Here is a 16,637-nt window from a genome sequence, read left to right on the forward strand (position 1 = left end):
CTGCTTATTGAACAATTGCTACTTTCTTCTGCATACCTCTGAACTGTAGTCCCTGACAACTATTTCTATTGAAATTCCAGATATAGTATGAAAATCATTGTCTCGCCCTATTTCATATTCCTTTTACAAAAGAAACAAGAACAAAAACTGATATAAAATATGTTAGAAGTAAAACACTTCAGTCGAAAGTCAGTTGAGAAACTATTTCTGTCAGTGTTTGAAGTTTCCAGCTGCCACCACCAACACAGACTTCTTGGAAGGATGAAGGAAATGGGGACATCTGAGTCCTACTGTGTGCATAGACACCACACACAAACACACATGGAGGTAGTTCTTACTCAGAGAGACAGAGAAAGGGTTAAGAAATAGCCAGTATGAGTGGATGAGAGGGGAAGAGGTGGACAACAACATCAGCTCAGACGTCTTATGTCTATTCTCAGAATTTCAGAAGAATTTCAGGCTGTTATAGTTTCTGTTCCAAGGGGAAAAAAATTCTAGTCGCATGCAAAAAGTAGAGAGTTTTATAACAAATTCAATCGTGCAACATAGATAGGACTTCTATAAGCACATAGGTGCATATGTTATCAATACTTACTCTTAGACTCAACATTTTCCATGTTGATGAAGTTATTGGGGCCTTAGGTGGAATCTTAACCTATTCGCATCATTAAACAAGTGATTTATTGTGCAAGCAAAATATCTCAGTGCTATGTCCATGCATATAAAACAAAAGTATTTACGTACCTACACAGACGTGGCCATTAGAGTAGCTGGCTCTCGGTCGGTGGTCAGAGGCTGGAGAGGCTGAGGAATAAGAGATCAGAAGGAGCAACAGAGAGACTGCAGGGAAGACTTTCCTGGGGTCCTTCATCTCTGAGCCAGGCACCAGGGACCCTCTAAAGAGGTCACTAAGAGTGCCCAAGGTCAGTTCACAGGATCAATCTTCTCTCTCCTCCTTTTCCTCTCTCTCTTCCTCTTCCTTTCTGTCACACCTCAACACACACTTTCACATGCACATTAGGCAATAAGTGTGGAACACACACACACACACACACTCCTGACTATTTTGAGTCCATGAGAGAACCCCATGGGCCTGGTCTGGAAAGAACTGCAGGAAGGCCTTGCTGTGCAGTTCTGAGCTAAGAAAGAGCAAGGAAAAGGAAAATCCAGAGTTGAAATGACAACAACAGAACTTCCGGTGGTTGCCATGGCTCACGTCAATGATCAGAAACCACACAAACTGTGGTTTGCTACAATTGCTCTGTTCCGTTGGTAGGGAGGCCTTTCCCCTTTCTTTCTTGCAACACAAACTAGACAAAAACTAAAATTAAAGGTGGGGGAGAAAGTAAAATGTCCACTATTAGCACACAGCCTTTGAGCAACTTGATCAGCAGTTTCTATGCAGTGTAGAAATTCTACTTACTATAAAGAATCCGAAGGTAAAACTATTTTTAAGACATATTTAGCTTTGTTTTAAACTGGTGAGTCTGAGCTCCTTTATTTGTTTTCAGTGAATTGTCTGGTGCTGTCTGGGTATTCCTTTGTAGAAGTTTGGTTGTTCTTCAAAGAGTCAAAGCCTCGTAGATAGTAGTAAAAGCTGGATTATACATTAAATAAGAAAAAAGAAATGTTAGAACTATTTTTGTTCTAACACTTATTTAGATACCCTAAGTGCATCTTTTTCCCCCCAGAAAGTAAAAAATGTGTTTATATTTCTTACTTTTGTTTATTTCTCTCCTCCTCCTTCTCCTTCTCTTTCTTATCCTAGTACTAGGATTGAAATCAGAACCTTGAGCTTGCTTACTCAGCAAGTACTCTACCGCTTGAGCCATGCCTCTAGCCAAATTTTTCCTGGTTAATTGAAAATAGAATTTCAAGGGCTTCATCCTGTCTGGCTTCAAATATTGATCCTCAGAACCTCAGCCTCCTGAGTAGCTAAGATTACAGATGTGAGCCAACAGCACCCAACCATTTGTTCATTTTTAAGAAGCCAATTTTTGTGCTCTAAAGGAGAGCATGGAACATTTCTCTTTTTTCCCCTGGAGGAAAAAAGAAATCAGAAAAAGATCACACATCAAGAAAGAAAAGATGTGGAGTCTAACTGCTTTGTTCTAAACTAGGATACAGTGAAGTCATATACCACTTTCAGACAAGATCAGAGGACAGGGCCAAAACACCACAGCCTAGATGAGTGTGTGAGAGAGCATGCAATTCTCCCTAGAGAATGCCTAGGTATGGAAGAAAGTGTATCACAAACTTAGAAATATTATGGAAACTGTTGAAATTGGTAGCATTTCCCTTCTCCCCCCCCCAAGAAAATGGCATTTTTAAGTAGCAGATAAAGTTCTAGAATTGTGTTATTTCTAAGGTACAGAAAATGCCGTTTTCCTTTTATTGTTTAGAGATTTTTGGGGGGGTAGGTGTTAGTCTCGCAAACAACATGAGGACTGGAATTTCCAATCCTGTGGTGGGGGTAGCATAAGCTCTGTGGTGGTCAGGACCATCCCAGGGGTGGGGTCTAGAGAAATCCCAGCAGTTTCCTGGGGAAACTGAATACTGCTGTGATCAAAACCCAAAGGCTCTGGGTTGAATCTCCTATCTTAATTCCCGAGAGCTGAATTTCTTCAGTTTCCTTCCAGGAAAGAAGTGCGGAGGGAATCAAAGCTCCAGCATTTCTGTGGTGGAAGTGTGGCCATACCTGAACCCTTGCCTCAGCTTCCAGAAAATTCTAAGGCTTCCTGGTAGTGATTGGGCAAGATGTGATGTGTGGAAAACCAGCTGAGGTGTGGAGGGACGGCAGGTGTAGAGCCCCTCCTGGTGATGCCTCCTACTGTGGAATGCAGAGATTGGTGAGGAAGTTTCTAGAGACTTCTGGAAGCGTATTTGGTACCCACTCTGGTCTCTTGAGAGTTCCCGGGACCATGTGTATGGTCATGAGCAGGCTTGGAAAGTCTTGGGATAGAGTGAGCCTTCTGAGTGTAAGGCTAGACGGGAGCTCCATGACCTTTATCGTGTGTACATGAGCCAGTCATTTCTGAGATTAGATGAAGCACCCTGAATGCAAGCTGGTGTGCTCAGGTTTGGGGGAGAGCCATGAATGTCACTGACTTAGTGTCACATCAGAGAGCAAATCCCAAGGGACATTCCTCAGCCAGAGAAGGGAGATGACATCAGATGTCATGGCTACAAGACATGGCATGTGGTAGGTTTTCAATAAATGAAAGCATCAAGCACTGGTGGCTCATGCTTGTAATAATCCTAGCTACTCAGGAGACTGAGATATGAGGATCAGGGTTTGAGGCCAACTTGGGCAGGAAAGTCTATCTAACTCTTATTTCCAAATAACCACTAAAAACTCAGAAGTGAGTGAGGCACTGGCAGCTCACACCTGTAATTCTAGCTACTCAAAGGCTGAGAGCTGAGGAGCATAGTTTAAACCTAGCCAGACAGGAAAGTCTGTAAGACTTCTATCTCCAATTCATTGCAGAAAAAGCCAGAAGTGGCGCCATGGCTCAAGTGGTCAAGCATTAACCCGTAACAAAAAGAAGCTCAGGGACAGCACCCAGGTCCACAGTTCAAGCCCTTGGACTGGTATAAAAAAGAGAGCTAAAAGTAGAAGTGTGGCTCAAGTGGTAGAGCACCAGTCTTGAGCACAAAAAGGCCAAATGAAACCGTGAGGCCCTGAGTTCAAGTGCCAGGAGGTTGGTTTTTTCTTTTAATCTATCAATAGTTTTTAACAAATAATGAATAACTAAGTGGAAGCATTTTTCATATGTAGACCCCATATGAGGTGATGTTGAAAGAACACAGGCATCAGGAAGTGGCTTTGCCAACCATCACTGACAGTGAAATGCACACGTACATCATTGGTAAACTGAGCCACTGTCACCAAGGTGGAAGTCCTCCTGTCTGCACAGCACCCTCAGATGGTTTCCCTTACAGGGCTGCCTTCATTCATCGGGTACTGAATACAAAGTGCAGGATCAACCACTGATCCCCCTACAGAAAGGCTCTGGAGCCACTTGTAATTTAAAACAATTGGTTATGCCCCCATCTGCTATCTGGAGGTTCCCCTCTGTCACACACTCCAATTATGATTTTCTCAAAAAGCTCTTCTCGAGAATGAGGCTTCTTCCGTGGAGCACTTTGTTGATTGGCTCAGTGCGCTGGGCTTGGAAGCTCAGCCTTTCTCTCTGTAGCAAGAAGCTGTGGTTCTGGCTGGCTTGCTATAAATTCCCTTCCTGATTACTGTTGGACACGCATGGCCCCCATACTTCTCATGCACATCAAGTTCTTGCATGAGATTTCTTTTTTTAAAGCACAGAAAGAAAGAGAAGTGATGACAAGTTTCAGTGAAAGCTGATGCTGGCACAAAAGCACCTATCCTGGATCAAGAAAATGTGAGACACACACACACACACACACACACACGCACGCACACGCACACATACACACATATATTTAATTCTATGCTTCCATCAGAAAGAATAACACCATCCCATTTGTAAGGAAATGGAAAGACTTGGAAAAAATCCTATTATGTGAAGTAAGCCAGACCCAAAGAAACATAGGTCCTATGGTTTCCTTTATGTGCAATAATTCGTATCCATCTAGGATAATCTTAGCAGCTGAGCAGAATAGCTCAATAGCTATGTGCAAATGACCATATAAGATGATGCTAAGCGAAATGAACTCCAAGACATGGACACAAGAGGTTTTTCTTTGTTGGAGTTGTCTTCTTTCTAAGCCAAGTTTCTCACTGCCTTCTCCTCACTCCTGGCTCCTTGGCTTCCTGGCTTCTTCAGAAGCATTCAGTCTTCCTCTCCACTCACAGAAGCCCAGGCCTCCCTGAGGCATGCCCCTCCCTCTCCCAGCTCACTTAGTCCCCTCCCTCCCCCTTTCTGCTATTCAGGCTCTACTCAGGAAGTGGTAAATGAATCCACCAGACAGACTAATAGGTAAAGCAGGTTTGGGTGAAGATGGCCCAGAGTCATATCATTGTTCTGGGCTCATCTTTTAGTAGCTGTATGTCCAGGGCCATGGGCTCAGTCTCTGAGAAGATCAGTCATTCAATGGAAGCATGGGGATAAAAGAGAGATCCTGTGAGGGAAAAACAAACAGTGAGAGCTTGATGAATTAAAAGCTAGTAACAAGAGAAATATCCATTGTGGTTTGTATACCAAGGGCACCATTTGATGCTGAAATGTCACACCATTGCCCAGAAATACCAACAATGAATTCCTCCGCATCAGCTCAAATTTTTAAATGGAAATATTTAAAGCTAACAAGCAAAACCTTAGCCATTATGAGGGCAGGCTGCCTGGGCTGAGGGCTACTGCCAGAATGCCAGGCTCCTGCCTTACTGAGGGTTTTTATCTATTTATTTTTTTTAATTTTAGCAAAAGCCACTATATTTAATACACTATATATAATAATGCCAGAAAGGTAGAGACAAGTTATTTTTTCACAGCAATGAAAAAGGATATTGTCCACCATATTAAAATATAATAATAAAGTGGGAAATTGGATATTTTACAATGCCGTATGTCCAATAATGAAATACTAACATGAACATTGTATATATCCTCATACAATTACTAATATTGGCAAATATGATCAGTATCAGGCAGTTTCTTTACTACTAGCCTAGTAGTGGTGGTTCATGCCTGTAATCTTAGCCACTCAAAGGCTGAGATAAGAGGATCAAGGTTTGCAGCCAGCCCAAACAAATCAGAGAGAAAGTTACCTCCAATCAATCATCAAAAATCCAGAACTGGAAGCATGGCTTAAGCAGTAGAACACCAGCCTTGAGAAAAATAGAAAAGCTAGGAAAGAACAAGAGGTCCTGATTTCAAGCCCTACTACCAGCAAAAAATAAAATAAGTAAAAAAATAGATAAAATAAATGATATAAAGAATGATTACACAAATAGCAATATAATAAGCACAAATTGACCACAAACTGTTTATTATTTGAATTATATTGTTAATTTGATTAGTTGAGTAAATATAAAAATTTATACATCTTAATTTTGCATTGGAAACTCAAGTTCCAAATGCATAGGTCACTGGAGTCACATTTCTTATTAAAAATAATCTAGGGATACAGGTGGACCCATTGCAACAATGAGATGCACAAAACGTTATGTGGAAAAACGAACTTTATAACTTTGGTGGGGGGGAAGGAGGGAGCAGGGGGGTGGGGCGCAGAAGGGAGGGCAGGGATGGGAAGGGGAAACAAAGGTGGAGGCAACAATGCTTGATAAGAAATGTACTCATTACCTTGCTCATGTAAAAGTGTTTCCTTGTGTGAACTTAGGCTAAGGAGTGAGCATTTAGGAAGAAAGCTATAGGAACATGATTCAAGATGAGATTAGCTTAAATTTTTAAAAAAAAAATTTATTGTAAAGGTGATATACAGAGGGGTTACAGTTACATGAGTCAGGTAATGAGTATGTTTCCTTTTGAACAGTGTCACCCCCTCCTTCATTCTCTCCCAGTCCCCCCCCCAATTTCTCTTCCCCCCAAGTTGTACAGTTCATTTCCAACATAGTGTCTAGTGGGTTTCACTGCTGAATTGGTTCACCCTTTGTCCCACCATTTCTGTGTTTCCCCTTCCCCTCCCCAAATCAAATAAACTTATCTACAAGAGAAAGGGTACAGAAATCAAGAACATCAAAAGAAGAGAATAAACCAAAGTAAAAAGGAAACAACAAAAAAGAACCACAAATAATACATTAAAAAACCCTCTAGTTCCCATGTCATGGAGTTCATTTTGATAAGCATCATTTTTTTTTTTTGGTTGGTCATGGGTCTTGAATGCTGGGCCTGGACGCTGTCCCTCAGCTCTTCAGCACAAGGCTAGTGCTCTACCACTTGAGCTACAGTGCCACTTCCGGTTTTCTGGTGGTTTATTGGAGATAAGAGTTTCACGGACTTTCCTGCCCAGGCTGGCTTTGAACCAGGGTCTTCAGATCTCAGCTTCCTGAGTAGCCGGGATTACAGGCGTGAGCCACCTGCACCCGGTGATAAGCATCATTTTATATGATCATATGCACATAGCTATTGAGCCCATGCAATCCTCTTCTAAGGATATCCTCCTTTGTTCTCACTGTGTGACTGTTTAGACTGATGCTTAATTAATCATGTCCAAGTTATTATTTTAACATATATTTTATATGTTAATTAATATATACATTAATTAAATGTTAAATTTATTTTTTAATTGGCTAAATATGTATAATTAATTAAATATTAATTCAATATGTTAATATATATTTTATATATTATTTGCAAGATGAGATTAGAATGGAAAGATAGTGGCTTCAGCCTCAGACATGATCATACTCCTCCATTACTTATGTCCTATGAATGCTGCTGGTGTCCCTCCAACCAAGAATGCAGAACTCAAGCTGGCCTGGTCACTATCCAAAGCCCAGCCCCTTGAGCCATACTCTAATATTTTTCGCATGTGCCCTGGGCTTCTCATCATACCAAGTGACCAATGCAGTCCCCAGATTGGCCAAGTTGTTCATACCTCAGTGCCTTTGCATGAGCTTCCCCTTGCCTAGAGTGTCCTCCTCCCTCCTAATGTCCCAGACTTGAGCCTGCCTACCACTGTCACTGCCAAGTCTTCTCTAACTTCCCCCTAATATTCTATTCACAGTTCTGCTTTACAAGTCAAGATATATGGGCTGAGAAGGTGGCTCAGTAGTAGAGTGCTTGCCTTGCATGCCTGAGGCCCTGGGTTCGATTCCTCAGCACCACATAAGAAAAAAGAAAAAAGTCAGAAGTGGCGCTGTGGCTCAAGTGATAGAGCGCTAGCCTTGAGCTGAAGAGCTGAGGGACAGCGCCCAGGTCCAGAGTTCAGGCCCCATGACTGGACCAAAAGAAAAGAAAAGAATACACCCACCAGCAGATACTCAGTAAATGTTAGGGGGTGAGCAGGGAAGAGATAGGCAAAGGATATGCTGGGAGTTCCGTGCCATGTGGCAGCAAGCGTGGGCTCAGAGCGAAAGCCCGAGGTCAGCATGGAGGAAGTCAGGAGTGAGCACCCACTAAGATGTGAGACGCTGCCCTGGGACCAGCAGAGAAAACAGGAAATGAGAGGCCAGGATTTCTGGGTGGAAGGCCCAGGCAATTTATAAGACCAGCGAGTGCGTTTCCCAAAAGACTTGGGAGTGGAGAAAGGTGGTGCTGACGTCATCTTGCTGAGCTCAGACCCTGAGCAAGAGCAGCTCTGAGTACCCAGATCCCTGCTCACCTGCCAGAGAGAAGCCAGGGAGACACCTGTGCTTGTGGCCAGCATGGAGGCGCAGCCTGCTTCTAGTGGCTCATGTCAGGTGAGAGGAAAGTGGCTGACCTCAAGGTCAGTATAGCAGAGCTGGCAAAGGAAGGGAGACAGTGGGACTGCCGTGTGGGCTAAAGGGTCTGACTGGGTCTGCTGGGCTTGACTTTCATTTTTCTCTTCCACCCAACCCAAAAGAGGACTTTTAAAAGTGCCCCAGTATCCTCTTGCCCCTCTCACATGACATATAGAGTTTTAGGACCTGAGTGTATGTTGGTGTCAAAGAAATTCAAAGCAGGACAGTGAGTGAAGTGTTAAAGACACAATTTGATCCGTGCTAACTCTATTTCCATAGGGAACAGAGTCTGGTGTGAACCAAACCCACCTTTGATCTAAGCCAAGATTTTCCATTTGCCCTGGGCATTGTCAGGGAGAATGAGGGAATGGAGAGAGGAGGTGGACGAGGGCACAGACCGCCAGGAAGTGCAAACTTGACAGAATAAGATGGTAGGGTGGGGCCAGGAGAAGTTCACATCAAATCCAGAGATACAGGGTCTCCCTGACTGTAGAAGTCAGCTGATAGAGACCACAAACAATAAGCCCTTTGGGCAGCCTTGAGGCAGGGACATACTGAAGGGGTACAAGACCATCCTGGGAGCATCCTCAAGCTGAAGAAGCCATGTGACCACTACACATTAGGTCTGGTGAGAAAAAGCCCAGCCCTTGGCTTGGAGTTTCCCATGTAGCCGCTCATGGGGCCAACTGGACAGAGTCAGCCAGCTGTATATTTTCAGATGACCCCACACCACAGGAAGGGCAAACCCCCTCAGGCTGACACAGTGTGCCCAGGGATTTTACACAGTGTCTCAATCCAAGGGTTCATTTTAAAGAAGGGAACTTCAGTTTACAGAAGTTTCACATCTGTAGTACACATAGGAAGAACTTGAGAAGAATATGACTCAGTTCAAGGGTTTTTTGTTTGTTTTTCTTTTCTTTTCACTTTTGTCAGGCTTGGGACTTGAACTCTGGGACTGGGCACTGTTGCTGAGCAAATTTGCTCAAGGCTAGCACTCTACCACTTTGAGCCAAAGTGCCATTTCTGGTTTTCTGGTGGTTAATAGGAAATAAGAGTCTCACAGAATTTCCTGCCCCAGCTAATTTGAACTGTGATCTTCAGATCTCAGCCTCCTGAGTAGCTAGGATTACAGGTGTGAGCCACTGGCACCTGGCCTCAAGTGAGGGTCCCTGTGTGGGATTCATAGCCTCCTGGGAGTAGGGACCATACAGCCCACGGGCTGCCTAAATCCTTCCAAATCATTTAGCACGTAACAGGACAGGCACACATGCCTCTCATTGGCTGCCTGCAGCATGCCTGCCTGTACTAATAGTTGTGTAAGGCCTTTGATGATGTTATAAATGTCCAAGTGGCCCTGGACAGAAAAGCAAGGCTACCAATGATTAAAAAAAAAAATAGATGTCCCCTATGACCCAGCAATCCCACTTTTGGGCATTTACCCAAATGTTTACAAACAAGACCACACTAAAGCTACCAGCACAACTATGTTCATTGCAGCATTATTTACCATAGCTAAGATATGGAACCAACCCAGATGCCCCTCAGTAGATGAATGGATCAAGAAAATGTGGTATACATACACAATGGAATTCTATGCCTCCATCAGAAAGAATGACATAGCCACATTTGTTAGGAAATGAAAAAACTTGGAAAAAATTATATTAAGTGAAGTAAGCCAGGCCCAAAAAAACATAGGTCCCATGGTTTCCCTTATTTGCAATATCTAGTATATGTATGAGACAAGTGGAAAAGGTCAGATAATGTGATGTCAGTAAAATGAACCCTTAGACATGTATTTTAATGTTTTTTCTTTCATGCATGTGTTTCTAATGCATTTATAAGACTATCTCTTTGTTGCTTTGTATGTCCCTCCCCCACAGTATAACCCCTGCTTTCACTATATTTGATGTCAGTATAACTTGTGGAGGAGAGGGGGAAAAAACAGTTGTTTAAGGATACAGGTGGACCTGATGCAACAACGAGAAGTATAAGTTGTCATGTCCAAAACGAGCTTTACAACGTCGGTCGGGGGGGGGAGAAGGGTTGGGATTGGGGGGGAGGGGGGAGGCTGGGAAGGGATGTGAAGGGTAAACCAAAGGAGGAGGCTGCAATGCTTGGTAAGAAATATACGCATTATCCTGCCCATGTAATTGTAACCCCTCTGTACAGTATGTTCACAAATAAAAAATAAATAAATAAATTTAAAAAAATAGATGTGTTTGCTGTAGATTTGGTATAAATGTTCTCTGTATTTCTAGCTTCTCCAGAACTTTTATTGTGAAAGGATGTTGGATCTTGTCAAAGGCTTTTTCTGCATCTCTTGAAGTGGTCCTGTGATTCTTGTCTTTCCTTCTGTTGTGTATTATTATGTGTATTGATTTACTTATATTGAACTAGCCTTATATCCTTGGGATGAATCCTACTTAACCATGGTGTATGAATATTTTTTTTACTTTATTAAAATCATTTACTATATTAAAATCATTTATTGAGAAGTTTGCATCTATGATCATCAAAACGATAGGTCTAAAGTTCTCTTTCTCTCTCTCTCTTTGGTTAAGTCCCTGTCTTTTTTTCCCTTTGCCCTGGTGATACAGGTGTGCTCAGGATGGACTTAGGCCTCATCTAGGCCTGGCAAAGCAATAGGCCACAGTCACACTTTCCTTTTCTAATGACTACATTAAGAAGTATCGGGAGAAATAAGCTCTCAATATCATGGTTTAAAAAAAAAGTTGTGTGTGAGTAGCCCAGGTGCACATTGGATTGAGTTTTCCCATTCACTTCCCCTCCCCGCCTCTCCCACTGTCCCCATCAGGCCTAGAGCAGGCCCTCTGCTCTGTCACATGACCACACTCTCACTGCACCATCACTCCAGCTCACACTGCACATCAAGTGGGCTGAGAATCACATGTGAGCACTCTAACAGTGGCCCTGGCCTTAAATCCTGAGTCCTCCCTTGTCCCTTCCTCGCCTGTATTCCTTGTTGACAAGCCCATTTCACAAGTTGACGTGTTCCATGACAGAATGGTGGCCTGTGCCTGTGAGGAGGGTCATTTAATGGCATGTTGAAGGATGTGGTTAGATGCATAAAATAATTCATCCAACATGTACTATTCCCATGTTTGAAGTTAGTGTCACTAGTCTTAGTCCCCTTCAGATGTTGTAAGAAAGAAAACTTCCCTAAATAGGTAGCTTTTCCCCAGCAGATGTTGATGGCTCACACAATGGAGGCTACAGGCCCAAGATAAAGGCCCTGAGCCCTGTTCTCTGCATCTTAGAAGTGACTCCTCATGGCCAGTGAATTGTCTAGATTTCTGTAAGTGATCTAATTCTAATTCTGTTCGGGGGGCCTCCACCTTCATGGTCTAAAGTGGACCAAAGCCCTCAATCATGAAGCTATGACCTGGAAGATGGTTTCGTGTGGTGATTCTGACCATGGGAGACTGGCCTCCTGGTAGGAACCACAGGGAAAAAGTGATCTTCATTCATTCTGGTCTTGGGAATCTGCAAATATCCACCCAGGTCCAACCCAGGCTGATGGAAGGTGTTGTGTTTACCCTTCCACTACCCCAACTACCACAAGCTACTTAAGTCCTTCCTGTGTGCTCATGGCTTATCTAACAACCATAAAGGCATCATGCAGAGAAGCTGAGTGTCCTCTGCCTGAGATCCTGCCCCCTCTAGCCTCAGGAAATAGGTCTAGGGCCTGAACCCACTAAGCACTGTGCCTTGGCATTGAGATTGCTCTGGGGAAGATGACAGGATTAGAAGGACTTCATCAAAAAAGGCAAAGTAGTGATGTTATGCACAGAGACTGGACAGCCTCACAGGACCACACAGGACCATGCCACATCCCCCAAACTTAACACCATTCCCTAAGGTCAGTTCTTTCTAACTAGGGGTCCTATCTGAGATTGAGACATTATAGTGACCTAGGACCATAAAGGATCAAAGCCACAGTCCTAAGCTGAACCCCTACCCCCTAGGGTCTATTCCAAGTAAGGACCTTACTCGATGTAGGACTAGATAGCCACTCACAACCCACATACAACCAAGCCACATCCTCCTGGGCAGAACTCACTCTCCAACTGTGGACACCACTCTAGACAGGAGAGCTTCAGGCTACCAGGGCCTATGTAGACCAAGCCATCTCCTTCTATAGGTCCCCCGCTCCCTGGGGTCTCCTCTCTCTCAGTCCACATACTACTCCCTAAAAGGGAGCTTGTGTCAACATGAGGCCTTTGATGGGGTCTAGCAGCATTTATGTCACTAGCAAGATGTTTTCTCCCATTAACTGGCAGCCTTCACTAACATTCTGAGATCCTCTGGTAGGAAGAGCCTTTGTGACACAGAAGGACCACAGAAGGCTGCAGTCATGTGTCTTTGGATTCATTGCCCTGATCTTCAAGACAGCACTGGCCACTTGCTCTGGCTTCCTCACAGGGAGTGGGGAATCCTGGGTATAAAAGCAATTTAGGGAGTGGACTGAGCAGTAGCAGATGGCAGAGGGGTTGGCCATATGTGTGAGGCTCTGGGTTTCATCATTATGACTAAAGTCATAAGCTTCCACCTGTGTGCATGGAGTGTATTGATACACAACTATGGAGGGATTCCATCAACATACATTACTTTTTTTAATGTTTGATTTTATTTTAAGGAATAGGCTTGTTATTCATGTTGCCTTTAATTTTTTAATTATTGTTTTATTGTTATTATAAAAGTGATATACAGGGGGGTTACAGTTACATAAGTCAGTACATACATTTCTTATATTATGTAGTGAAGAAAAATAGTTCTAGTTCCCATTAAAACCCATAAATTTACCTTTACTAGAGTTCTTTTTTTGGGGGGGGGGGTCCGGTCGTGGGGCCTGAACACTGGGCCTGGGCGCTGTCCCTCAGCTCTTCAGCTCAAGGCTAGCGCTCTACCAGTTGAGCAACAGCACCACTTCCGGCTTTTTTCATTTTGCTTTATGTGGTGCTGAGGAATTGAACCCAGGGCCTCAGGCATGCAAGGCAAGTTCTCTACCACTGAGCCATCTTCCCAGCCCTAGAGTTCTTGTTACTTTGTTCATTTTGAATTTCCCTGATGAACTTGAACTTCAACCTGAAAAACTTCCTTTTTCAGGGATAGTGTACAGTAACAAACAAACAAACAAACAAAAAACATTCGTTCCTATGGATGTCTGGAAGTCTCTCCATTATTTTTCATGTGTGAAGGACAGATGTTCAGGACAGGATGCTGTGGACAGGAGTTGGGATTTGGTAATTATTCAGTTCAATGTTGAAAACTGAACTACATCACTCTGTCTTCCCTTTTTTATGAGAAAATTGATGGTGATGTGGGAGCCTGATGGAGCTCTTCTTGTCAGGCTGGTAGATACCTCTTGAAATGAACCATAGTGCACCCACCTGAAGTGAATGCAAATGTGTGCAGAGCCAACATCGTGTGGTGGTAATAACAAAGATGACAGCAGTATTAAAGCAGCAACAACAACCATACCAAGGGATGTTACAGGTTTTGATTTGGATGAAGTCTTAAACTCAGGCTCTCATACTTACTAGGCTAACCCTCCTCCACCACTGAGCCAGGATTGCAGTCTTTTCTTTGCTGGTCATAGTTGAGAAAGGGACTTTTTTTCTGCCCTAGGCATGAGCAGGAGCCTCACTTCTTGCCTCATCTGGTATTTCTCCTCTTGACATGGACATTCATACACTATTTTTTCCAGGCTGACTTCAACCTGCACAAGTAGCTAGGAAGATAGAAAAGATCATCGCACCCAGACTAGATCATAACCCGTAAAAATAGAAAACAGCAATCTAGGAGTCTGGAGGAAGATGGTAGAGGAGAAGCTGGAGGCTAAACAAGCTCTCACATAGAAATCAGTTTTAGTGTTCCAGTGAACAGTCCTAGGCTAGAAAATCACACCAAATGTGCCATCACAGTACAGAGTTTGGCCAGAGAGGAAAAATCCAGGCAGCTTGGTCAAGGAGACTGATCTGAGCACTTGCCGGTGCCCATGGTGGTGGCAGTGTCTGCTGCTGCGGCCACCATATCAACAGCGAGAGCCCAGCACAAAGACACCAGATGCAGTGTGCGAGCAGACTCTACTCACCACCAGCAAGAGCTGACAAGGAGCAGGAATCTTCATCCTGCTGATCACAGACCATGGATGGCCCAGAAACCAAGAGGCTGGCATGAGTTACCTCAAGACATACTCACTCCTTCTCATGGAGCAGCGGTGGGAAGGTAGTCCCTCCAACTGCATCTTTGATACTGACAAAGGCCTGGTCTGAGCAGCTAGCTCCAACTCAGGCCTTGGAAGAAAACAATAGGGGCCATCCAACAGGTCACAAGAACCCGACCTGATCTGCTGGGCTCAGCTCCACTCAAGGGAAAGTCACCCTTCCCAGGCAGAGATAGCTCCGCCCCTGGAAGAGTGACTTTCTTCATTGAGTAAACAGAGCCAGAGGCTGCCCCTCCCCACTGCAGCTTAGGAAGCACAAGCAGCAGCAGGAGGGATAAAAGACAAACAACTGAAACTCAGTAAACATAAATCCTGAGAATGGCTCCAGGCTGGGCTCTGAGTATCTCAGGAGCTAGCCCCTCAGGGAAAAGCAACTGATTGCTGATAGGCCTCAACCCTACCCAGAACCTAGCCTCATCACAACAACTCCAAGCTAGAGGAAACAGCCATCTTCCTCTTTTGTGATACTCAAAGCAGATCTCCCTCCCACTGAACTAGCCTGGAAGTAAGATCACAAAGTCCTGGGTAAAGCAGACCTTTTTTCTGCCTGCTCAAACAAACTGACTTTAGAAACCAATCAAGCCACAGGAAAACCAAACACCACAAACAAACCAGAGACTGCACCAAGAGACTGGTTACAGACACAGGGGAGATACAAGAGCTCCCTCCCCCTCAAAAAAAATAATCAAAGAATTCTATTTTCTACCTAATTTTTTAAAAAATTGTTTTCTTTTTTTTTTCTTTCATAGTTTTTATTTTAGGTGTGTGTGTGTGTGTGTGTGTGTGTGTGTATTTGTATGTTAAATCTCTTTTAACCTTTTGGTCCTTTTTGTGTGTGTGTGACTTAACTGCTATTCTGTTCATTCCCAGATACATACCCGTTGTTGATTGTTAGACCTTATCCTTCATTGTGTACATACTTAATTCAGAAATTGATTATTTAATTCACAACCTCTTTGGCTTAACTTCTTTAATAGTAGCATTATTTGTCTATATCCATATAATTTTTAAGTATTCCATTTTTAGTTTTTTTATTTTGTCCTTTTTATGCTCTCCTATCATTCTATCCTTTTCTTCTATCAGTATTATTTCTTTATACTTACATAATTTTTAAGTGTTTCATTTTTAAATTTTAAATTTTTGTTTTTTCATTTTTTCTTATTTATCTTTCTCCTTTCATTCTGTTCTATCCATTTCCTCTTGGAGATTAGGACTTGGTTAAATTCACTCTTTCCCTTTACCTCTCCTCATCCCTCTAATCCTATTTTCCCCCATAATTCTCCCTAAACCTATTACTTTCTGGTCTGCTGAATCCCTCTTTAATGTTCTTAGCCCATTAATCCATAGTTGTTTGATGTTGAATAGATTGTATCTGCAGCCATTTTGACTGTGCAACTACAGGACTCTGGTTGATGTATTACTTTCATACCAAATGGGCAGAACAAGCCAGAGAAACAGAAGAAAAATGACAAGTCTAGGTATCTCAACTCCCACTCATGATAATCAGGTGACAGAACAGTTAATGAGTAATCCAGAGGAGAGTTCCCAAAAAGCTCTACAAATACTAGAGTAAACGGTGAATAATAAGACTGAAAGCTTGCAAAGGACTCAGTGTGTGCGTGATAGGGAGTGAGAAAAGGCTAACCAAAGATTAATACAGGAACTTCACTAACATGGTGAGGCCAACAAAAATTAATACAGGAAGCTAATCAAAGATTAATATAGGAATTGTGTGAGCAGGTTGAGAACAGTCAAAGAGAAAGACAGGAATTGCACGAGCAGGCTGAGAACAGTCAAAGAGTAATACATGAATTGTGTGAGTGTGAGGAAGTTAATCAAAGCATAATGCAGGAATTGTGTGGGCAGAATGAGAATAGAAAAAGACCAATAGAGGCACTCATAGAATCCATAAACAGACAGCTGAAGGAATTAGGGAGACCACAAAGGGAATGCAGAATGGAGCCTATCAGAAGGAAAGGGAGTCCAAGGAAGCCATAACCAATCAACTAAGGGATTTGAGAATAAACA

General features: G+C 43.1%; 1 protein-coding gene across 2 annotated transcripts in view; it reads right to left on the bottom strand.

Annotated features, from left to right (window-relative positions):
* Window positions 1–1,097, bottom strand: part of Aoah (acyloxyacyl hydrolase (neutrophil)) — a 170,734-nt gene extending 169,637 nt beyond the window's left edge. For both annotated transcript variants that reach the window (XM_013036058.1, XM_013036057.1), the window contains exon 1: window positions 745–1,097. In XM_013036058.1, the coding sequence (XP_012891512.1) occupies window positions 745–871 (127 nt within the window). In that variant the 5' untranslated portion in view covers window positions 872–1,097. The remainder of the gene's footprint in view (window positions 1–744) is intronic.
* Between the last annotated feature and the right edge of the window lie 15,540 nt (window positions 1,098–16,637).

Source organism: Dipodomys ordii, unplaced genomic scaffold, assembly GCF_000151885.1.
Source record: "Dipodomys ordii isolate 6190 unplaced genomic scaffold, Dord_2.0 Scaffold245, whole genome shotgun sequence".
Lineage (NCBI taxonomy): Eukaryota > Metazoa > Chordata > Mammalia > Rodentia > Heteromyidae > Dipodomys > Dipodomys ordii.